The sequence below is a fragment of the Barbatula barbatula genome (genome assembly GCF_947034865.1).
Source record: "Barbatula barbatula genome assembly, chromosome: 17".
In the NCBI taxonomy this organism is placed as follows: Eukaryota; Metazoa; Chordata; class Actinopteri; order Cypriniformes; family Nemacheilidae; genus Barbatula; species Barbatula barbatula.
The window spans coordinates 9,719,953-9,745,060 of record NC_136780.1 but is presented as its reverse complement, the minus strand read 5'-3'; the positions used below and the strand labels follow the sequence as shown (position 1 = coordinate 9,745,060).

At 39.0% G+C, this 25,108-nt stretch overlaps 2 protein-coding genes across 2 annotated transcripts; both read left to right on the top strand.

Moving 5' to 3' along the window:
• The first annotated feature begins 10 nt into the window (after nt 1–10).
• On the top strand, nt 11–21,699 carry slc35h1 (solute carrier family 35 member H1). The gene is made up of 42 exons (XM_079478593.1): nt 11–435; nt 1,419–1,540; nt 3,808–3,912; nt 6,427–6,570; nt 7,718–7,873; nt 8,678–8,869; nt 9,510–9,677; nt 10,095–10,214; nt 10,323–10,487; nt 11,107–11,265; nt 11,392–11,561; nt 12,709–12,838; nt 12,977–13,122; nt 13,203–13,332; nt 13,487–13,626; nt 13,715–13,841; nt 13,923–14,062; nt 14,147–14,279; nt 14,363–14,505; nt 15,371–15,500; nt 15,621–15,737; nt 15,975–16,121; nt 16,214–16,270; nt 16,523–16,561; nt 16,688–16,826; nt 16,912–17,054; nt 17,878–17,987; nt 18,203–18,361; nt 18,477–18,554; nt 18,642–18,728; nt 18,820–18,873; nt 19,026–19,121; nt 19,227–19,280; nt 19,386–19,439; nt 19,576–19,629; nt 19,720–19,791; nt 19,891–19,926; nt 20,008–20,074; nt 20,152–20,340; nt 20,434–20,511; nt 20,605–20,763; nt 20,846–21,699. The coding sequence occupies exons 2-42, from the start codon at nt 1,444–1,446 to the stop codon at nt 20,872–20,874; spliced, it is 4,713 nt and encodes a 1,570-aa protein (XP_079334719.1). The 5' UTR covers nt 11–435; nt 1,419–1,443; the 3' UTR covers nt 20,875–21,699.
• A 311-nt stretch (nt 21,700–22,010) lies between these two features.
• dpm1 (dolichyl-phosphate mannosyltransferase subunit 1, catalytic) lies at nt 22,011–25,046 on the top strand. Its single transcript, XM_079477480.1, has 9 exons — nt 22,011–22,212; nt 22,435–22,534; nt 22,609–22,642; nt 22,726–22,802; nt 22,904–22,929; nt 23,001–23,096; nt 23,792–23,860; nt 23,953–24,067; nt 24,257–25,046. Exons 1-9 carry the CDS (start codon nt 22,082–22,084, stop codon nt 24,359–24,361), a joined length of 753 nt encoding a protein of 250 aa, XP_079333606.1. The 5' UTR covers nt 22,011–22,081; the 3' UTR covers nt 24,362–25,046.
• Nucleotides 25,047–25,108: the final 62 nt, after the last annotated feature.

The window sequence follows — 25,108 nt, the reverse complement described above, 5'->3', positions numbered from 1 at the left end:
GTACGATGCTTCTCCTTGCGGGTCAAACCCGTATGTGCAGCAACACTTCCTCTTAATCCCTTGCCTTCAGAAACGTACCTGACCAACTCTTATCCAGTTAAAAACGGCTAAATTAAGCTAAGCTAAACTTTTCATGGGCAATTTCACATGGGGTGTGTTTTTTGTAAAGACCACCATGTGCACTTGGAACAAACAGTGACACTACACTTCAAAGTATAGGCTATCCTAACTTGACTGCACCACAGAGTTGCTGAAAACCCTGAATATATTCCCCGCCTCTGTATCCCAAGAGGAGGGCAGAGAAAACCCGTATCGAATTTCACACCTAACCTTCCACGAGAGACGGCAACTGTTGGGAAGTTAGTGAACGGGACTCAATGTGTTAACATCTCTTACCTGTGTGGAATGCGCGAGGACACTAGAAAACAGCTTCAGGTAAATCACCTTTTCCGACCGACCCTTACTTGCTTCAGATATCTGTGTTTGTTCCACATGGTAATGCCGAATGAAAAACCTACGCCTTTAAAAAAACTAAGTTTGTTCATTGTCGCTTTTAATCGCTGTTGGTAGCTGACAGTGGTGGTTTACATACCTGACTGACTCACAGTCTCGCCGTGAAACTTATAGTGTGTAAGCCTTTGTCTCTTTATTTAAATGAGCATTGAGATATACTGAAGTCTCACGTTCACAAGTGTTTAATTTTAGGTTTCATAATTCGCGTGCATGCTTTAATAACTCTAGGTGTGGTATGAGAAAAGATTCAACGCTGATTTAAAGGTCCCGAATTATCCGGTGTGTTAATACAACAAGCCAATGCATGTGAATTCCCATTTATTGTTGGCCTGACGCGAGAAGGGAGGCGTTCGATTAAAAAAAATGTGTCAAATAATTGCACATCTAATGATTTTAATTTTGTTCAAGTCAAGTTTGTTTTTGTATAACGTTAAGCCCCATTCAAATACGAATATGGTTGTTTGGTTCGTTTCATAATGTTTGGTATGGATTGTTATTGATATATGTGGGTCAGCTCACAATCCAGTATAATCCAGTATAAACTCTTAAATAAAATTAATTTACAGAAACTATTCAGATTTTGCATGCATACATGTAGACACTTCTGGTGAACAGGTTGTTATAACAGGTGTTTAGTTTTCCCTCCATTTGTTCCATTATTATCTTCAGTGGGCCCTTCATGATCATTGTTGCTGTAGCTTTTCTATAAGGGTTCATTGTATAAGAGGCTGTACTTAAAGCTCGGTCTCAAGGCGTTAAAAGATTTGGGATCATCAGGAAAAACATCAAACATGGTGTCTCTGGATGGTCATTTATCACTGCTGTTATCATGAGCACCGCTACCCGTGATGTCAAGTAGTCATGCTCTGTTTTATAACAGGCTCACATTGACATTTTTCCCACAGGTTTTTAACTGACACCAGAACAGTCATGCCGGCCCACAGTTCTCTTCCTTATTTGTCAGACCAGATGCCTCTCATCCTGGTAACGGTACTCCTGATGCTGGTTTCAGAAGTTCATACACAAGGTGAGTATTAGTGAAGTTCACTCGAAAAGGTTGTGGGTTTGATGCCCAGGTAACTGATAAACAGATTTAAAGCAACTACCAAATGCACGTGAAACGTTTCATACTTTACAAACACTATCTTTGACTGAATAATGAAGAAAGAACAGCCAATAAGAATTTTCCATAAATTTCAATCAAGTTACCACTTTTGATCTGTTTGGTTTGTGAAAGGAAGGAATTGTTCATTCCTATACTTTTGTACCTGTAGTTCGGGCATTTTACATACAGTCGCGTCAAAAATTAAATCGACCATTTCAGTTAATTTCCCTTTTTTTTCGTTCTGTGATCTACTAACAATATTTTTACCAAATTTCAAATATGTTTCCCTTTGAATATTTTTTAACAGAAAATGAAAAAAATAACAAGTTCATATTCACTTTAAGCAATATGTACATGTATTTTTTATCACAGTTTTCATGTCAGTCTTTTACATTGCTGTTGGATGACTTTGTCACTCCTGAGGTTGACACCGGACTGAATTTGCTTCATTACATCTAAAAAAAAAATGCTGATTTGAAATTTGCAATCGTCAAGCGTTTTTTCCACAGCTGTAGGCTATATCTGTGTGCACTAAAGGTTATTCTTCTAAAGGTTATCTCTTTTCACCAACGTGATTACTAATCACGACAAACTGCTGCTTTTATTATTAGATTTTCTATTTTTAAAATTCAAAGCCTGTCATTTTATGCTCTTGTATATAATTTATATATATATATAATTAAATATTTTCTCTATCGCAGTTTGATGTGCAGTCACAACTGTTAAAAAGCCATATATCTTAAGATTGTATCTAGAGTTAATTTACATCTCTTTATTATTGTGTCAGCCTTGTGATTTATGATGATCCTAAAATACTGAAAGCAAACACGTAGCTTTTGTTCTGTTTGAGAAATGTCATCTGCATTCTTCTAAGTTCATCTGATTGCACCAACGCGCATGCTAGAAATGTGTATTGTTATGCAAAAAAAATATTCTGCTGCAGAGTAAATTATTAAAATGAAACATTTTCATTCTGTCTCCCTCAATTGCACATTCTAAGTACCAGCTTTCCCGAAGGGAAGAAAATTCTTGGCAAGAAGAAAACCACAAAAGAATAGGCTTCTGCTTTAGGCCATTGTGCAACATTGCGTATTCCCTAGACAATTGCACATAGCCCCTAGTAGACGTTGCCACATTTGGGAAAGAAATTTGCCTTAAAAATGCTTGGAATAATTTATGTGTCCTCTCTAGGTTCCTTGTTATCTCTGTCCTCCCTGGAGGAAACACGCTGTGCGTGTGTTTTCTCAACCATGATTGGCTGCGCATTTGTTGACTTCTGGGTTGGTGGTGCTGCGGTGTCAGCTGGAAAGCTTCTTTTAGGCTCTGATCGGCTGCCAGTTAGTGCAGAGCATTGATATTTCTATGTTGCATCGCTATACAAAGTGAAATTGTCCTATCCTTAAGTCGATCCTTAAAAATGATTTCCCTTGTTTTAACCTACTGCAATGCAGTCAGCTTAATGTATTCATACCAAATGATATTTTTGACATGTATTTTTGGATGTTAGTGCATTTTTTTGTCCCCAATAGCATAATTCATAAAGATACTACAAATATCTTTGTGCGTTTTGGGGTCATCCCCATTGTCACTCATCTGGAGCATGACGTTACATGCAAGCAACCCCTTCAGGCTGACCTTCAACCCCACCGAATAGCAGATTTCCTGTGGTCCTCAACCCCTGTGTTACCCTGCATGGAATCACAGGGTGCTTTGAGCGTTCACAGACAGCTGGGAAGAGGGACGGACACGCCGTGGGACATGAAAGAAGGATATTGTACCAAGTTGGCATGTGGAAATTATGCAGATAGGCCGAGCACAAGGGCAGAGTTGAGCAAGAGAACAGTCATGAAGAAAAGCAAGACAGAATATTCAAATATTACATCTTCTCAGAGAGGAAGTTGAGAAAAAAGGCATTGAGAAGCTTGTAGAGGAAGACTTTGATCTTTAAAGACGTACATCTCTGAGTGTCACCCCTTAAGTCTCACATACAGATGACTTTTCCCATGATTCTCTCTGGCAGTTACAGGCTTGTTTTGTCCTTCATCAGTGGCTATTCAAACGCATTGTGTGTCCATCCGGTAGGGGTTACAGGCTATATAAGTGTTCAGGCAATTTTCTTTACTAATAATATGTTGGGAACTTACGTTTCCACAAAGCTTGCTCCATTTAGTCTTTGTATACATTTCCAGGTCGACTGAAGCTGACCGTTCTGTCTGAAGATCGGCTGCAGATTAAATGGAAGGAGGCAGAAGGTCCAGTTCAAGGTTACAAGGTCCGAGTACGGCCCCTCACAGGTGAATCCTTTTCAACTGTTTAGCACTGTTTATAATTCATGTTGTTTAAAGCAGCTTTACAGACAATCATGCTTTAATGCCTCAAGAGTTTCCAGTGAGCAGCCAAAGTCTTAAAATGCATTTGTCACAATGGACAGTGCGTTTTCATTCACAAATAGCTACAGCGTCTTTTCTCATGTGGGGGTGAGGGGAGTGCAGAATGATTAAATGGTATTAATGGAAGTGATAGTTGTATGTGTTATATAAATGTGATTTTTGTCATGTTCTGAAGCAAACTAGCTAACTATAGATAACCTTACTTGGCATGAAATGGAAGTAGCGATTGTCTTCTTTTCCATACGTATGTCCGAGTGAACAGCTTCTGAAATTAGAATAAGATAATGTGAGGGCACATGAATAAAAAAAGAATAAAGTATGCAGGAAAGTCATTTATAAAAAAACACTGCAATATTCCATATCAAATTAGAGTTGTCCATTTCAAGTTCACAGTCTTTAAGAATAACATTTTGATTTCCCATGGACTGTAATGTAGTCTGGTTGAGTCAGTCATATGGACAAAAGCAGTTCATTTAGACAATAGCACATGAAACATTTTTGGTTACCTGACAAAACATTTTTACACTAGACTAGTTTTCATGAGGATGTTAAATACATAATTGAACCTGGAACACTGAATGTACACAGTTTAAAGGTTAAGTGTGTCTTGTTAGTGTTTGAAGAGGCCTAACTGTAATTTAGTGAACCGTTCTTCCTCACAGACCTTGTAACCAGGACTAATAAAAATCTATTCCCTCCGACTCCCACCAGCCACTCCCGAAGAGACTTTGTCTTTCTTTCTGTCTGTCGTTCTTTCTAGTACATTCCTATGTCACGGAGTAAGTGTTTCAGAACAGGTAAGGAATGGCATGGAAGGATTTTTCAGCAATGATGGAATGGGGCCTGCAGTCAGCCATAACCTTTGTTATGAGTCCATATCAATTCTGTCTGACATGGCAAACCAATTTTGTCATGGCAGACCTCTTTCAGTCTCTATCTTTGCCTACCCTTTCTCTTGTGTGGGTGTCTCTGTCTTTTTTCTTTGACTTTCTTATCTGTTTTTCCGCCCCTGTTCTTGGCTAGGTGAGTCCAGACAGGTCTGTTTCAGTTTTGAAAAAGTTCACACAGTTAAACAAACCCGGCACATGCCCCACAGTGCTGACAGAACAGACATTTTACAGCATATTTGACAGCTATCATGTGTAGTAATAAACTCTCAGACTGTACTGTCTGCTTTGAGAAATTATTTATCGCATGTACTTTCTATTATTACACTAAATTGTAAGCATGGAAAATTGTTTCCAAAAACCCATTTCCAGGCTCTGGATTTTCTGTGACATTTTAAATTGGCCTTTTAAAAATGTGGTTTGAAGTAAAATAATGTTTAAAAGGTTACATTTTGTTTTTCCTAAGGAATTATCCAACACTTACAATAAGGTTGCATTTGTTAAAGTCCCAGTGAAATTACAAATTGCAATGCATATTCTTTCATGAAATGTTGCAGCGTTTATTGTAAATAGTATATCAATGTGGGCTATTCTCTTTTTAAAAATTTGTGTGCCCTCATAATCTTTAGATCAAATCTTAAAATGAACTTCCTTCCTGTAATGACTATCCATCTTAAATGACGTTTGTTAGACAGCTTGGGCTGAGCATCCGTTAACTCCTCCCCTTCAACTGTCAGTCTGCTGCCAGTTTTTATACAACCAATCAAATCGCAGAGAAAGACAAACCCACTATTTTTCTCATTAGTAATTCCATTTTGTGTCAAAAAGTAAAAACGATCACAACTTCCGGGGTGGACTTTATGAGTTAATGCATTAACTAACCTGAATTTACAATGAACAATAGTCCTTCAGCATTTATTAATTCTAGTTCATGTTAATTTCAGCACTTGCTAAAATGCATGTTCCATGAAGATATTTTTTTAATTTCCTACCGATATATCAAAACCTTATTTGTGCAAGTAATATGCTAGACAACTTTAAAAGCGATTTTCTCAAAATTTAGATTTTTTTGCATCTCGGATTCCAAATTTTCAAATAGTTTAATCTCCTATCCTAACAAACCATAAATCAATTGGAATTGGCCAATCAGAATCAAGTATTCCAGAGGGATGTGTGATGTTAGTTAAAAATACAACCGGATTGTACAATTTTACTAACATAGACACTTGTGGTGGTTGTGAGAATAGTTTAGTAAATTATCTTTAACACACACAAACATTACTATATAACCCTCCATGTTTTATTGGGAGTTGCTAAAGGAATTTATTTTCACCCAAAAATAAAATGTAATCCATAGTTTACACATCCAATGTGTATATGACGTCCTTCCTGTCTCCATAAATCTCACGAGACACGCAACACCCGATGAGATTCATGGAGCCTAGGTGCAGCTATTTTGCGTTTGTCCAGTGATATATTATGTTCACGTCCAAACGTGACTGAATAAGCTCAAAATATTCATCTTTTCCAGAGGTTCCTCAGCCAGAGTTGATGTTGACGACCACACGCGGCCGAGCCACGGTGGCAGGCCTGGACTCCAGACAGGAATACCTCCTGCAAGTCCTGGTGCTCAATGGAACGCAGGAGAAACTCATCGCGAAGAGACGCTTCAACAGTAAGAGATTTAGAGAACGTTAACCAATGCATATCAGTAGGTTCAGACACATCTAAGGATTTATCCAAAAGATGTGTTGCTTGACTGTATACTGTTTTTGGATGTGAGGGTATTGTGGGTTGTTTGCAAGATTCAATGTATCGTTTATGTCTGTACCCAAAATGGAAGAGTTTTATTCTTTTTATATTAGGATTGTTTAAATCCCTTTCGACTCTTTGTAGATTTTTTTGGAGGTGGGGTGATTTTCTCACTGTTAAGTGCAGTATTTGTGGCAGAAACAGAAATCTGTACGTCAGTTGAAGTAGTTCCCAGCGGTCATGAGCTGTCAACACACAGTCACCCTAGACTAGAATCCTTTGGGTATGCCGATGAAACTCTTTTCACACACATTTACCGACACAAAGTGTTTAAGGGGTCGCTGTCTGTAATTGACAGTGTCTAATGGTAGATTCCTGACGGATTACAGGCCGTGACTAACACAGTGAAGGAAAACTCTGGAATGATACTTTTGTCTTTACAAGAACGGGACACTTTTGGAATTCCCTTGTAACTGAGCAGCCAGTCACCCACCGTAGCGACCACCCTGAAAGAAACTTTATATCAGATGATGAAATTAGGGGAGAAGCTGTCTGAGCCTCATGACAACACATCTGTTAATGTACTTAAATTAGAGAGAGATTGAAGCTTTGCATTATGGGAGATCAGGTTTTATTCTAGGCAGACATTTGTGATGTGAGGGTGATCTCATCGTGCAGATAATCCCAAATAACTGTGATGCCGTGGGATGAAAGGTTGCGTGTAGGGTGAGAGAGTAGGTTACTTTGTCGAGCCAGGCAGGTCTGGACTGGCCGGTTGTAGGGTTTTGCTTGAGGGCCTTGCTTGCTTGTCAGATTATTCCGTTGTTAACTAAAGCATCCACCGTTTTTCCACATGAATTTGCCATTCAATTAACTCTTTGTGTAGAACTTCACAGGATTACTAGATGATATTATCAATACATAATTACATTTAAATAAATAAATAAAATATATAAACCCATGTTGGGTAAACTTAAACATATTATCTATCTAATAATCTATTAATCATGATAATTATGATGCTGCAATATCATTTCCTCCTCTTCCCCCTCCACCCGTCCATGTCCCAGTTGATGGGTTGCGTGATGAGGAGTTGATTCGTAGTGGGAACAGGGACCATAAGAAGAAAACGCACACCATTGGCTCTGGCTCTGGGGAGGTGGATGACATCACAGAGGCTCTAGCTGCCCTGCCCACGGTGCTCTACAGAGAACCAACAACAACAGGTAGAGAACCTGCAAACACAGACCGCCAAAACATCTCCAAGTCTTCTGTCCTGTTGTCTCCCTGTTATTATACATGTTTTACTGGTGGTGGAGCGTAAAATGGTTGGACTGGCGCCATCTCTTTGACTTAACCTATTAATAAGAGTCCATTCACCCCAACACCTGTAATCAGTGCTTCAGTAATTGGTCAGGGGGCAGGAAAGGACATGAAGGGGTTTCTATAGATCTGTGCTGAGTGGGCAGTTTCAATTGGGGGGGGGGGGTATGGGAACACCGATAGAATCACCAGCCATTGTGACTCTCTATAGCCACATTATGTAAGTGTCAGCAACTCAATGTGTACATTACGTTTTTTGCGTATTAATGCACCAATGTATCGGCATACTATTTTGAGTTGATACCATTGGCAAATCAGCTATAGCATTAAAAACTGATCAAACAAATCAATTTTAATTAATGAACTGCATGAGTTATATAGGTTGCATAATCTAACATTTTTATTGGGCAAAGTAATAAAATACTTGCCTAACCAACATGTAATTGAAATATTTGATTTTAGAACTAACCTCTGAAGGTTGCCATGTTGTCTTATTTACTTTGTATTATCAGTATCAGAATTGACAAGTTTGTCTTCTCGAACAAAACATTCCTATTGGTTCGTCCCTTATGCTGAATTAAACGTTTTAACCTATAGGCAAAAAGGATTTAGGATGTTTAGGCATCTTTTTGAAACACAAGACCAAATGACTACTGAAATTATTTGAGCAATGAAGTGCATGTTGATTGTCATTTGTGCTGTTCTAGAACCTCCAGCTCCTCCTGAGCTTGAGCCAGAGGCTGAGAAGAATCCTAAAGACAAGAAGAAGAAGAAAGACAAGAACCGAACCCGGACTGAAGATCAAAATGATCCAGAGGAAAACAAACTAAAGACCGTAAGAGAGGAGATCACCAACATTGACAAAACAAGGAAAACCACCCCAACCCAACCTGTCACAGGTAATACTCATAGAACACATAACATCACATCCTCATCACATGTGCACTGCAAGGCTCCCAAACCTAACATCAGTGAAGTGAACAAGCTTAAATTCCCTCAGAGTCTGCATATCAGGCTTAAAAGCAGAATTAGGTACTAAATAGAGTTAATGACACTGTTCAGTTTGTTATCAGAGACCATGTGGGCCCTCAGGCCTGAAACTGAAAATTACCTTTGGAGTTATTCTAGTTATATTATAAATCATGTGGAGGAGACAATCACACTTGCATATATAACATAAACATAAACATTGCTTCTTGTGAAAAGATAAATAACAGATCTGAAAAGTAATTAACAATGGAGTCAAAAGTAGTAAAAGTAGGTAAAGTTTATACTCAGACATACACAATAAATTAGGGCTGCAACTAACAATTTTGATATTTGATAATTGGAACGATTGTTTTTTCGATTAATCATTTAAAAGTTTTAAACAAGAAAAGTTCTTTAAATATCCCAAATGTGCAAGTAACAATCGAGTTGTGCAATCACAGCAATATATACTTAAAAACATGCACAGACTAAAAGATCTTAATCCTCTATGTCCTAAAATGCTTTATCGTTTGTCAACCTGTCCATTTGGTTCTTATGGGTGGGTCTCAGCCACATCCACCCAGAAGGCGTTTGAATGCGGTGCTGGCGCACGGGCAGATCTTGTTCTTCTCGTGGACGGATCCTGGAGCATCGGCCGCACCAACTTCAGAAAGGTGCGGGACTTCCTGGAGGGCCTGGCGGTTCCCTTTCACATCGGCCCGGAGGGCGTGCAGATAGGTTAGCTATTTAATGGGTGTTTATATTGTCATGTCAAAGATTTATGACATTGAAACAGTACACATTATGGTGTGATGTAGGACTGGGCGATCTTCCCAAAAAAAGCATATAACGATCTTTATAACAAAGAATCTCCATCCACGATCTGAATTGAAATACAGGGTTGTACATTAAGTTTTTTGCACATAGCACTGGTTCTAAAGATGTTTGAAGTTTTGTAGCACAGGCCAAACAGTTGTACAGGTAGCACAGGTATAAAACGTCTGTTATCCTCTTTAAAAACACAAATGCACAGATCATCACATACATAGACTGGTTAATAACAAAGGACATTAATGTTTGTCCACGTAAAATACAAAAAGATGACAAATTTTAATAGCATAATGTATATGTAATTAGTTTTTGTTGTGGTCTCAGCATTGTCGCAGTACAGCGGAGATCCACGCACAGAGTGGAACCTTAATAACTTCACAAACAGAGAGCCGCTCCTGGAGGCCATCAGGAACTTCCGGTATAAGGGAGGCAACACCTTCACAGGTAAGTGTAGATGTCACACGCTTTGTTTTGATTATATGAAACTAAATTTAAAGAACATTTGTGAACACCTGACCTCTTATTTTTAACATCATGATGGGTGTACCTCAGGTCAAGCACTCATTCATGCTCTCGAGAACAATCTAAAGGAGGAGGCTGGAGCACGACCCAACACACCACAGTTCCTCCTGCTGCTGACCGATGGCAAATCTCAAGATGATGCCATCGCTGCAGCCAACAGGTTGAAGAATGCTGGCGTGGAGATCATTGCTATTGGTGGGATCCTCATTACTACATCAGTTTAATGGATGTGAACAGTGTTAGTTTTGGCAATGCAACTTCATTCTAGTAAATTTTCTTTACAGATCTTAAAATGTGAGTGAAAGTTAAGGGTTACTTGAGCGAGTTTACCTTGACCTAACAAACCTTTTGAACTAATGGTATACTCACAAATGTCTGAAATTGGTTTTGTAGACAAAAAATTATATATTTATATATATAACTCGATTTTTATTGATTTACCTTTATGGAATAATGAAGAAAAAAGCCAGTAAGACTCCAGTATAGATGGGAACTACTTAAGTTCTATTAAAGCACTGGTGGAGAGTATATACAAACTCAAGTAAATGAGAGACTACATTGAAGGTTAAATTGTGATTTAGGTTTTTAAGGATTTAGGGAATTTCCCATTGTTACATTTGTGGTATTTCATAGATTTAATGAGTTTACTATTAATATAAAATTTAGAAAAATAAGTTACAAGAGTTAATAAGTGACCCTAAACCTTTAAACAGTAATATATATATATATTTATAATATTTATACATTACATATTATACAATACTATTTACATTGTATCTATATATGAAATATTTTTTCTGTTGCCCACATCCAGGTGTAAAGAATGCAGATGAGGCAGAATTGAGGCAGGTGGCGTCTGAGCCTCTAGAGCTGAATGTCTATAATGTGAATGATTTTCCTCTGCTTAGCAAACTGGTGGGAAGACTAGCCCGCATCCTCTGTGGCAAGATTGAAGATCGCATTAAAGCCAAGAGTGAGTCAATCACACATGTGAAACCTGGTGAAATGAACAGACCTCCAACAAATATTGTCACCCTAAATTGTAGAAATATTGTATATACTCTAAATATAATGGAAGTGTGCGTTATTTGTTGAGAAGGAATGGAGCGTCCCACTCAGGACCCAGTTCTGTCCTACCCCAGCCCAACTGATCTGCAGTACGTGGCACTTGGTTCGAGGGAGGTGCGTTTGCGCTGGACCCCTCCCATCAAAAGTCCCCAGCAGTACAGAGTGGTTTTTCACACGTCCGAAGGACAAAGTCTAAAAGAGGTGAGCCAACTCGCTAAGTCGCTTGCACTCCTTTTGAGACTAAATAAAAAAATAATCTATAAAAACTATTAATTGAGCCACGCTGTTTTACTTTTAAAGTGTTCTGAAAGCTTTTGTCAGATTTATTATCACTTTGAATATCCAATATTTATCAATAATTGGATAGTTGGAACTTTCATTAGCTGCATCTCAATTTGAAGGCTGCATCTTCCGGAAGTCGCATTTGTCATCCTCATACGTCATTGAAGTTATCTCATTTCAGTAAAAAAACATTATAAAGTTCAAATTTATGAGACGTACAGTTATCACTTTAGTTTCATTCTTATCTTGAAATGTAACGGTTGTTTTTTTCAAATAAAACCTGAAATAATAAACCTCGATGACGTGTGCTCCCGACAAATGTGATCTTCCAGTCAGAGGACGCAGTTAAATAGAAAAATAATCTATTATTCATCTTTTTTGTTGCATTCACCCCAAAATGTTTAGGGTGTCAACTTTATTAGACAGAAAACAGATATAATACTTAAGTTTAATCTTTTTCATATATTATTCCAATGAAAATAATAAGAGCTCTGATTATTTTGTACGACTTTTTATCACCTGGTAAAAAATGTACGTACATAAGAATACATAGACAGGATCCGAACCGAATTTCACAAGTTTTATTCAGAAGACTAAGGACTAATGCACTTATGTAAATAAGAAAGCAATGAAGACTTGTCAGAGGATGCAGCCTTCAAATTGAAACGCAGCTTTGACTATTCGACTATTCGAAATGTGACCTCTGAATTTAACCCATCCAGAGAGTAGTAAACACATGCACAGCAAGTCGGGAACACACATACATCCTTAGCAGTGGGATCATTGCTATCACTGCAGCGCCCCGGGAGCAAGTAGGAGTAAGGTACCTTGCTCAAGGGCACCTCAGTTGTTACCCGCCGGCCCTGAGAATCAACCGGCAACCTTCTGGTCGCGAGATCGACTCTCTAACCATTAGGCTACGACTGCCCTGACATAATGTGGTCGTGGATTTGCAGACAGCTGATTCATGTTGCTGTTTGAAACGTATCAAGACTGATTTATTGTCAGTTAACACTGTGTTATTATGTATTAACGCAATGCATGTGATTATGTTTTTGATGGTCAGGTTGTGGTGAATGGAACATATTCAACAACACTACTGACAGGACTGGCCTCGCAGACACAGTACCATCTGTCCATCTTTCCTGTCTTTGAGAACAATGTCGGTTCTGCTCTCAGAGGATCCTTTACTACACGTGAGTCTCTGGTTAGGTTAGAAACATTTCAAATGCATTTTCAATAGTGGAGTTTAATTAGACTGTTGGACCCCACTACGGTGGGCAGGTAAAAGGGTTATAACTGTTCCAGTTTATCATAAAAATCCTCTCCTCCAGTGCCGTTGGCCACGCCTGAGGCTCTGGAGGTCACAGCATCCTCACCCAGCAGTCTGCGTGTGCGCTGGCAGCCGGCCGCAGGAGCCACACAGTACATGGCACTGTATTCAGCGCTTACTGATGGAGAACCTGATGATGCCAAAGAGGCAAGTCGATATGATGTGTTGCTAGTTAGATTTACAGATTTAAAATCATGTTATATCTTTCCTGTTTTTATTTGTGGCAGGTGAAGTTTGGACCTGCTCAGACGGATGTGGAGTTGGTGGATCTGATGCCGTCCACAGATTATTCAGTCACTCTTTATGCTTTATATGACGAAGACCCCAGTGATCCCGTCACTGCCCTCGGCACCACCTGTAAATACAAACTCATTATCAACACTTACATATAAAATAAATACAAAATAAATATACAAAGTCAAGTCGAAACTGTTTCATTGTAATACAGTGCAGTGCCGCTATTGTATATTCTCAGCTCACTCCCACTATTCTCTCAAAAACGATTCTCTAGATCGATTGCCGTCTCCTGTCAGTTTGCAGTTTCCCATGGTCAGTCACAGCGCTCTGAAGGTCACATGGGTCCCTGGAGCTGTGGATGTTCCCGCCCACCGCATCATCTACAGCACCAATCATGGCAGTGATGTGAAGCAGGTGATCAAGTCTCTCTATTCCATATTGTTCCGCCTTAATGCTTTTGTTTCCTATCTCGCTGTTATTGTCGTCTCTCTGTCTTTCTCAGGTGGAAGTCAGAAATGTGAACACGGTTTTGCTGCAGAATCTCTCTTCATTATCCAGGTATCTGGTGTCAGTGCAGTCGCTCTATGAGAAAGGCTTGTCAACTCCTGTCACAGCCAATGTCACGACATGTAAGTTACATGCATATCCATGACACCCTTGAGATTCCATTATACCATTTATGTAAAGCTTGACACCTATTCGTCTCGCAGTAAAGGTAACGGCTCCCTCAGATCTGAGAGTCACTAACTTCTCTGGCAGTGACATCACCGTGCGATGGGAAGCCGCGGCGGACGACGTGGTCTCGTACCTCATCAAGTGGATCTCCCTCAGTGGAGGAGACCTCAGGCAGGTCAGCTCCTGCTCCCAGCATTTCCTGTGTTCATTTCTCAAAGAGTGTGTAGTTCGCATGATTAGAATTTTGTTTATATTCCAGCTTACAGTAGATGGGAAGAGTGAGGGAGCCATTTTGGAAGGAGTTGAGGAGGATAATGAATATCAGGTCTCACTGTCTGCACTATATGCTGATGGAGCTCAGAGCGAGGCAGTGGCAATACGATACAGCACTTGTGAGTATACACACACATTCAAGGTAAACCTGCTAACCTTAAAGCATTGAAAAACGTAATATTTGGTACGTTTGCTGTGTTAGTATCAGGAGGCGGTCCCAGCAGTTTATCCATCTCAGAGGAGACTCCAGTCAGTATGCTGATCACATGGGTTCCCCCTAACGCTCATGTGCTACAGTACCGTGTTTTGTACACACCCCTCACTGGAGATGCAAGAGAGAACACTGTGAGTCCTTTAATAGAGTGGCTTCTATAGACAGTTTAATTTCCAGAAATGTCTGAGTGGCTTTGTGTCCATACAATGGAAGTCAATGGGGGGATATGTTGTTTGGTTACCAAAATTTTTCAAAATGTCTTTTGTGTTCCGCAAAAGAAAGAAAGTCATACTGTTTTTTGAATAAATTATTTTTATTTTTGGTTGAACAATCACTTTAAGCCACAACAAAGGTCAACTTGTAGAATTGTGCTGTAAAGAGTGTAATGGGCAATTCCAAGAAAAAAGTAAACCTTACCATAAAGACATTTATTTTTTCCAACGGTTTTTACTATGCTAACAGCACATGTATTAACATTTGGTGGTTCAAATGCCCATGTGAGATCTCTCTTTAAATTTTTAAAGCATTTGTTTTATTTTTAGTGCATGATTTTTCATAGTCCGGTAAGTGCCATTTTCAGGATGGTCACATCCATAACGCTACATATTCCTCATAAATTAACACATGGAAATGAAAATAAAGTAACTATTTTATTTTCAATAAAGAGGCATCCCTTCTCCATTCATTGGGTATTATTACTTTAGGATTGTGCATTTTATTTCACAGTAATCCTACAGTTTGTCATCTCCCAAAAAACATGTCCTTTTTTTGTCCCATCCATATTGCATGTTTATATCCCTTTTTTTAAATAGATAACTGAATTTTTTTATGTTTAGACTCTATCAACAAGAGTTCAGTAAAATATAAACGGATGGGTCAATATATTCGTAAGAAAATCATTCTCTGAGCATTTTTGTGTCATCTCCATAACCCGAAATGTGACGTCCATAACACTGGAATTGCCCTAATGTAGTCTTGTTGTTTATCTGTATATAGGTGTCTTTGCCAGGCAGTGAGAAGCGCGTCGTGCTTCAGAATCTGCAGCCTGACACTCGGTACAGTGTTCTGGTCACTGCCGAGTACCGTAACAGAGAGGGAGGGAGTGCTACAGCTCAGGGGAAGACCAGTACGTCACACACCTATTTAACAATTTAAGCCATGAATGGCCAGCATTGCCTTCTGATGACAGTGTTTTGTAATCGTATTTTAACTACATTTTAATGTATTTTCATCTCTGCACATGCAGCTAGTCTGAGGGTGAGCAGCGTTAGTGTTGTGCGATCTGATCACGCTAGCATCTGTGTGTCCTGGAGGCCTGTAGCTGCAGTCAGCGGTTATCGTATAGTCATCCAGGCTCTCAGAGGTACCACAGTTGCCAAAACACACCACAAATAGTTGTTAATCCTTAACATGTACCGTTGAAACTTCTGGGACCAAAAAGCACCAACAATATCACAAGTACCTAAAAATAGTCCTGGATTTATTTCTTGCTTATTTTATGTCCTAACTTTAATTTCTCGATTGAATTCCTGTATTTACCTATGTGGTCTTTTGGACCTCCAAAGCGTCATCTTCACTTTCTCTGTATGTATAACTTCAGAGAAACAGACTAAAGAGAACATAGTGGACGCCACCAGCAGCAGTTACTGTTTCTTAGAGCTACAGCCTGAGACAGTGTACCGTATCAGTGTTCATTCTCGTCTGGGAACAGTAGAGGGCGCCGCTGTCACCATTCTTCACCCCACAGGTCAGAATCCTGCTAAGGGCATACATCATACATCAAGTACAATTGTTGTTATTTTTTGCTTAATTGTTGTTGCATGTAATTGTTTTATAAAGCAACGGCACCAGTGAGAATTCAAGTTCCCCCTGGACTGCATCCCATACAGAAGGAGGGTAAGATATAAAAAAGTAAATGGGATAGTTCACCCAAAAATGAAAATTCTGTCATCATATACTTATCTTTGTAATTTCAATTTCAAAGCTGTCTGACTTTCTTTCTTCCGCAGAACACGAAAGAAGATATTCTGTAAAATGTTGTTAACAAGGACCTATTCACTTGCATTGATTTTGTGTCCATACAATAGAAGTGAATGGGTGCTGACGCTGTTTGGTTGCTCTCTCTCTCTCTCTCTCTCTCTCTTTCAGTGTGTCCTGAGATGGCGGTCAGAAATCGTGTAGTTAAAGGTAAGATTTGCAGAAAGTCTGTAGTTTTAATTTCTTGCACACACGTGGCAACATCAAAGACTGTAGCATGTTGGCTTTTTTAAAACACAAAAACTCCATCAAACGTCTGTGTGTATTGTATTCCAGGTTTCAACATGATGGAGGCATTTGGTCTGACTCAGAGAGCTCACTCCACTATTGAGGGTGTTGCGGCTGAACCGTTCGTCTTCAGCACCTTACCCAGTTATACCCTCTATAGGGACGTACAACTGACCCAGAGCACAGGGTGAGAAACACAAGCCCATGTATGCTTAAACATGAGCACATTCATATTATATATTCACATTCACTTGTGCACATCTGTGTCTCAGCTTCATCCACCCGTCTGGCTTTGCTCCAGAACACACCATCAGCATAGTGTTCAGGCTCCTGCGGGATTCAACAAAGGAACCCTTTGCACTTTGGCAGCTCACAGACAATGACTTCCAGCCTAAGATGGGGGTGGTGGTGGACCGTAAGTGGAGGTCAAACTGTCAAATTAGACTTGTGCAAATGATCGAGAGTTGTTTCAATTTGGTCCAAAATTGTCCAAATTTAAGTGTTGGGTTTACATTAGTGTATTAATCAGAATTAATATCATAAACTGTATATAGATATAGATATATAATAACTATATATTTTTTATGTTTATTGATTAGTCCAATTAATATCAATCAAATTTCAAAACACACACACACACACACACATATATAATGTATTATTTATTTACATTCATGTTGTTCAAAGCCTGTATGACTTAGAACACAAGAAGCTGTTGAATGATGAAAACTAAACAGCATTTGCCCCCATTGACTTTGGACTTTATGTGCATACAATAGAAGTCACAGTGGCCAATGTTGTTTGGTTACCAACATTCTCCAAAATATATATATATATATATATATATATTGTGTTCTGCAGAAGAAAGTCACACAGGTTTGGAATGACATAAGTGGATCAGTTGTGGCCTGGTGGTTAGAGCGTTGGGCTTGTGATCAGAAGGTTCAAATCTCAGTGCCAGCAGGTCATGACTGAAGTGCCCTTGAGCAAGGCACTTTACCCCCGATTGCTCTGCAGTAATGTGTCACTGTAAAAAAACTATTTGTAAGTCGCTTTGGATAAAAGCGTCTGCCAAAATGAATAAATGTAATGTAAATGTACATGAGGGTGAGTTAATGATAAAAAGTATTCACTTCTGGGGGAACTATTCCCCCAAAAATGTAATGCATCCTTATTTGATTCTGTTAGTGTATCCATAGTCAGGTTCAGAAGATTCATTTTTCTCTGTTGTTTGTCAGCTGAAAAGAAGGTGCTGCTGTATTTCAGTCTGGACTACAGAGGAGAGATACAAGAACTGACCTTTGACCAATCACAAGTCCATTCTCTCTTTTACGGCAGTTTTCATAAGGTTTGTGAAAGTGTATTATTGATGTCAGGCAAACCACAGATATTCTGTGCATATATTATTAGTTCAGACAATTTTTTCATTCAAAACCATATGAAAGGTTTTAAATCCCAACACCATGTCCTTATGATGCAAAGTGACCTAATGACACACGATAAAGGGTATCTTTTTCATGTCCATTGATAATCTCTGATCTTTTTCTTCAATGTTATTGGCAGATCCATTTGTCCGTCAATCAGGTGAGCGTATCGCTGTATGTAGATTGTCAGCGGGTAGGTGAGAGACCTGCTCGTCCCTTAGGAACTTTGCCTACTGATGGCTTTGAGATGCTGGGCAAGCTAGTAAGGACACGAGGACCTCACAGCGGATCTGCAGCTGTGAGTCATAAACATCATACAAACATTATATAAAGACACATACTTTACTGGGGCCATGCATATGGCCAATAATAAACCTCAACGCTTGTGATATGATATTGTGTTTGTACCCTAGTTCCAGCTGCAGTCTTTTGAGATAGTGTGCAACACCACGTGGCCGTCAGAAGACGGATGCTGTGATCTGCCCTCACAGGTACATGAGACTCACACGTTCATTAAAGTTTTAAGGGTGCACATACATGTAGCGGCTGTTTTTTGAGTCTCACTCTCTATCCTCTAGAGGGACGAGGAGAGCTGTCCAGAACCTGCTTATGCGTGCACCTGTACCACCAATGTGCCCGGAGCACCTGGAGATGCAGGCCCTCCTGTGAGTCAATGACACAGTGCATTTGTGACAAAACAGGAAAAGCTGCTGGACTTATCAATGATATAAATTGAGGCCAATGCTTGGTTTTTAGGGAAAACCTGGTCCTCGAGGGGAAAAGGGAGAAAAAGGAGAGCTGGGACACCAGGTACATTGAGGCTTTTGGTGTCTTATAACTTTTTTATTATTATTTGATGAAAAATATTATTTAAATCTAAAATAACCACAGCTAGAAAGGCATCAGGAGTCAATGTATGTAGTTGTATGTAAGTTACATCCTTGTATTTCTTCCATTTCTAGGGTGAAATGGGCCCACCAGGCAAATCAGGTCCTGAGGGAAACTTTGGTGCAATTGGAGCCGCAGGTCCACGGGGAATGACTGTAATGGGAAAAGTGGTATGTTAGCGATTGTTATGTATACCCAATCTAAGTACTGTATATACAGTAATCTATAAACCATGCAGAGTATATTGAAATCCTCTGTTTTCATCTGTGTACCAGGGTTCTCCAGGAGCAAGAGGTGAAAAAGGAGACATCGGAAGGACTGGAAGTCAAGTGAGATTTAACATCCACCTTCTCTGCCTATCAATGCCCAAAGCAAGTTTCTAGCATTTTTCCCTTCATATTATTACTAACTGTTTCTTCATTTTGCATCTACAGGGCTTACCAGGGCCTCCTGGCCCAAAGGGTAAAGAGGGCAACCCTGGTCCTAAGGTAACAATTTACATGCATTTTATCTATTGCATTCAAATTATATTTGGTGTGTTCTCTAGGATTCAACCCCATGGCTTTGGTGTCTGATTTTCAGAATGTTCAGACTGTCATTAATCTTTAATATATTTTTTCACAGGGCATCAGAGGACCAGAGGGTAACATGGGACCCCCAGGAATTGCAGGACCAAGGGTAGGACAGCCCTACTTACACACATTTAAGGAATATCTGTTGTATGCATTTTAAACTTTGTTTTTATATTTCTGTTCATACCGTTTGTAGGGTTTTCAGGGAATGCCGGGCCATCCAGGGCCAATGGGAGAGAGAGGGCCATTAGGTCCTGTAGGGCCCACAGTGAGTACAGCCCCTTCACACTACAATTATTTTATTTGACAATGTGATGTGTATTTGATCTTCCAGAGAGTTAAACACACAATGTTATTGTTTTCGCAGGGCCTGTCTGGAAGCAAAGGTGATAGAGGAGAGAAGGTACGTTAATATTTTTTTGTTTGTTATTTGTAAATAAACATTGGTTAGTTTTGTGGTTTTGATCATTGTTTCTTTCATTAGGGAGAGCCACAGTCTCTTGCCATGATCTACCAGCTTGTTACCCAAGCTTGTGAAAAGCTTGTGCACAGTATGTAGGAAACTGCATCCATTTATTATTCGTTTCATTCAGTCAGACGCAGTTTATAATAGCTCATCGTGTTCTAGATGAGGTGCTGAAGTTGGATGTCTTCCTGAATGAGATCAATCGGAAGCCAGTGCCCATCCAGGAACCGGTAGCGCCACCAGGAGAGCCTGGCATACCAGGGGGAAGGGGTTCACCTGGACCACGAGGCCCTCAGGGAAGACAAGGAGACAGAGGGGAGTCTGGGAAACCTGGGTATCCTGGTGAGCAGGGTAAGTCTCTGTGCTTTTAGATATGTTATATGTTAGGCAAACTCCACATGTGAGGTGTGGTCACTTTTAATTCTGCATTGTTCTAACTTTTAGGACGCAGGGGTATTCCTGGTGAGAAGGGCTATCAAGGAGACAATGTCTTGGGAGCGCAAGGAACTATAGGATTCGCAGGTATTGCAATCATTTCACACACTGATAATCTCATTTAAAGTCTTTTAATAGTAAAGTGTGTTTGTCAGCAGCACTGTGTTTGTAATTTACCAGGACCTCCAGGTGAAACCAAAACAGGTGAACCAGGCCCCAAAGGAGAGGATGGTAAAGCTGGACCTCAGGGTATTCCTGGTGCCCCGGGACAGCAAGGAGAAATTGGCCCCCCTGGTGTGTGTGACAGCAGTGGATGTTATCAAAGAGGCCCTGTTGCAGGTAAATGTAAAACCTGTACACCATGCAGATCTGTAGCTCATGTATCTATAATTTCTTCTGCTTTTTTTATTTCATTATACAGAGGACCCATACCTTGGATACCAACCTTGAGTAGAGGAATCAGTGAAGACTTGGTTGTATTTCCACGTTTTTAGTATCATCTCTGCCCCCAGACTTTGGAAAGGAATTGTGGGAAGTAACATATGAACCGATTCTGCCAGGGGATGACTTTTAATGAGCCTGCATAATAGACTCTCCAAACCGATCATACATTCAAACTGAAATCACCAAAGCACTGATCATTCTTGACGTTACTCAGTATTCGGTTTGCTACAAGACAACAGCAGATTCTTGTGTAGAACTTCTTTTGTGCTGCACCGATGTTCCGCTTGAAGCTGATGAGGTCACAACACACCCAGACTCTGTTTTATAGAGGGAAACGTGACGTGTTGGTTAACTAGTGTTGAGTAACTAGCGTGTTACCTAATAATAACTACAATCAGCACTAAGAATGTTCCTAAAATTGTACTTTTTGTATTTTATTGTATTTAATGCACTGTATGTGTTTATATTGTTGAAGGCATATTGGTTTAAATACTTTCCATTCCAGTTTTTATCTCTTATTTTGGGATTTTTATATAAAGTACTTTTGTAATATGAAATAAGCAATATTTTGCCAGAGCAATTTGTCAAAATGAAATACACTGTGATATTGTATTATTTGACTTTTCTACACATGCTGTTCATGCTATTTTATATGATCATACAGAGTGAATTGTTCTGTTGATTTACGTTTTCTGTTTAGTGTTTATGTACAGATTGTACGAAATGGAACTGTTCAAGAAAACCTGTGGTCGTTTCTGTTGATACTGTGCCAGTAAAAGCAATAACTATTCTGATTTATGGAAAATTGTAATAAAATTATTATTAAAATGTACATGTTTAATATTTGACTAGATACGTGCAAAATTACATATATACCATGCACACTAATAATCCCAAATTACTTATTTTATCATGTTAATTTAAAAATACTGGATTTAATAAATTAAAACAAATCAATGCTTCACTATAAAAAGCGTATCTAATAATCTCTATTAAAAATAGGCAAAGTCTTTCAGAATAGATGACATATAATTATTATTATTAGTAGTAGTAGTAGTATTATTACCATACTCATTTTATATTTCGCTCACAGTGCTTGTATCGTTTAAAAAAACTAGAAATATCAGCGGAACCAAAGGAACTAGTTGGTGGATTTCACGGACAACATTGCAAGCAACACTTCCGGTGTTTATTTGACGTTGGAGACGCCAACATGGCGAGCCGAAGAGGCAATGCGAAGACCCAGCTGCAGTCTGACAAGTATTCTATACTGCTGCCAACCTACAACGAACGAGAAAACCTACCGTTGATTGTGTGGTTGTTGGTGAAGTACTTCGGCGAGAGGTAATTGTGTTGTTTGGTGTTGTCTATAGGAGAAAGAATGAGTTATGTTACAGATGTTGCTGTGATGAGCTGTCAGTGTCAACATCATAACAACAACATGGTTACGCCAAACTTCGCTACGCTAAATTATGAGAATTAAGTTATTTGTTTGGTTTTTAAAACATTCATTTTTCCATTCACGTAGACGTAAAATGTCTTATTACATTGTATGTTTTAATGCAGTGGTTACAACTACGAGATTATAGTGATTGATGATGGCAGTCCAGACGGAACCCTGCAGATCGGTGAACAGTTGCAGGAGATTTACGGATCTGACAAGATTGTGAGTCGATTGTGACGCTTCGTTTCCATCTCTTTGCGTGTGTAGTTAAATCATTAAAACTTTGTTCTCTCTAGATCCTGAGACCGCGTGCTCAAAAACTGGGATTAGGTACATTTGTGTATGTTTGTTTATTTAGCCCTTTGGGGAAAGGAGTCAAGTTAACTATATAACTCTATATACTATATTTTCAGGAACGGCTTACATCCACGGTATTAAACATGCTACTGGAAACTTTGTCATCATTATGGATGCAGACCTCTCACATCATGTAAGTTCCTTTTGGGGGATTTAAAATGCCTTTCTGTGTGAACCTTTAGTAAGCAAAACATTGTGTGCAATTTGTGTAATGTTTGTTTTTTGTTCTTGCAGCCAAAATTTATCCCGCAATTCATCGAGTAAGTAACTGTCTTTCTATTGCCTCATGGCTTAGCTGCAAGAATTTTATACGCATCTGTTAAATGTTCAGAAAACAGAAAGAAGGTGGATATGACCTGGTGTCTGGCACAAGGTACAGAGGAGATGGTGGCGTATATGGTTGGGACCTGCGAAGGAAACTAATCAGGTATGTGATTATAAATTTAAGGTGACAATTTGTGCCTGCATTAATAACAAACGGGATAGCTGGGAAGTGGGAAATGTCATTTAAAAGAGCAATTTGGAGATTTTAGCCTTATGTAGTGGTGAGGTTGCTCACTCCACACTTCACTATCAAGCACTAATGGCGGCTCTCGCAGGACAAATATGTTGTTGGTTCTTTGCCGAAGGAGATAACGTATTTTCGAAACACGCTCTGTAGAGCAGCTTGTCCGTTTTGTGCTACTGTTGAAACAACATGGACAATTCCATGTAAGGGGACCAGTGTTGTATGTAGATAGAAATAGCTCATTCTAAGGTAATAAAAACATAATGCTTCAATATTATGTATTAATCACCTCTGAAGATAAATAAAATAACACACAGCACCTTTAAAGGGTTGTGGTTAAAAATGTTTTTCGTCTGAACGTTCTCTAACACAAAGTCATGATCTTGGCTTTGAAAACATACTATTTGAGCCCAAAGTGCAATAATACAGCTATTGTGATTTTTGACAGGCGCATGAATAAATAACAATTGTAATCACAGTAATGATTTATCCATGGCTGTAGTCGGGGGTGAAGTACTGGGTATATGGGTGATGTCTAGCAGCTATGACTTTGTGACATTTAATTAGTTTTGTTGAATAAATTAAATCATTGTTACATTTATTTATTTTTTTAGTCGAGGAGCAAACTTCGTCACACAAGTGCTGCTCAGACCAGGAGCATCTGATCTTACAGGAAGCTTTAGGTATGGTTAACCAAGTCAATGTTTTTTTAATAATAATAACACATACATGAATGTATTTAATAGTCGTATAATATTAATATTGTGTGTTTCAGGCTGTATAAGAAAGAGGTGCTTGAAAAACTGGTAGCGCGGTGTGTGTCAAAAGGCTATGTTTTTCAAATGGAGATGATTGTCCGTGCTAGACAATTGGGCTATACAATTGGAGAGGTCAGATTGCTTGTTTTATTAAATAACAAAGTCATATGTTTTTAAGAATTTGTATATATATATATATATATATATATATATTTCACTACACTATAATAAGACTTCTATTCCATAATTACTATATAACTTTTGCATATACATTTATTATTCTTATTATGTACATGACATGTGGTTTTATCTGTTACTTAGGTTCCTATTTCATTTGTGGACCGTGTTTATGGGGAGTCCAAGTTGGGTGGAAATGAAATTGTCTCCTTTTTAAAAGGATTGCTCACTCTGTTCGCCACTACATGACCTTCTCATTTGTGTTAGTTTAGATCAGTGCTTATCGCCGTTGCAATGTAATGGACATACATGTTCAACAACAAGTAGTTGTATAATCAATGATGTTCCATATTTTTTTAAAAGCAAGTCTGTTTTATGGCTCTGTGCATTTGTCTTTGTTAATTACATGGTTATAAACTGTATTTTGAAACATACATCAAAAATGTCAGCAATCGTTTCTAAAATTTAACCAAATGGACCAAATTGAAACATTTTAAACTCTAATTTCATATATATTGAGTTATTTCTGTCACATTTTCAAAGTTATCCGTGTGTTTTATTTCCAGAGAAACATTTTTGTATCTTAGAGATGTATGCCCTGAAATAAAAATGTCTTGTAAAATATTTTGTTAATGAAGCATACTTAAAAATGTAATGATATGTAAAGATTTTGGACTTGCGCCAGAGTCACTGCAAAATCAAATGCTTACATCCTACCATATTACTCTCTTCTTCATGGGTTTACAATGTGCAGATTCGCATGGCACTCAATGAATGTATCATAATGTAAGAACTACTCGGAATGAGTTTGATGCTGCCAGCATCAAGGTGAGCGGACCGGGAGGGTGGAGGAAGAGCTCAAGGCCCAGGGGGTGGTGGGGGACTTTTTTTCAGTGCTGAAGGCCCAGTGGGTGGGGAAATCACCGTCGCACACAGTCTGCAACCCCAGCACTTCACATTCACAAGTAGTCCCGGTGAGTTATGTATACAAGCGCT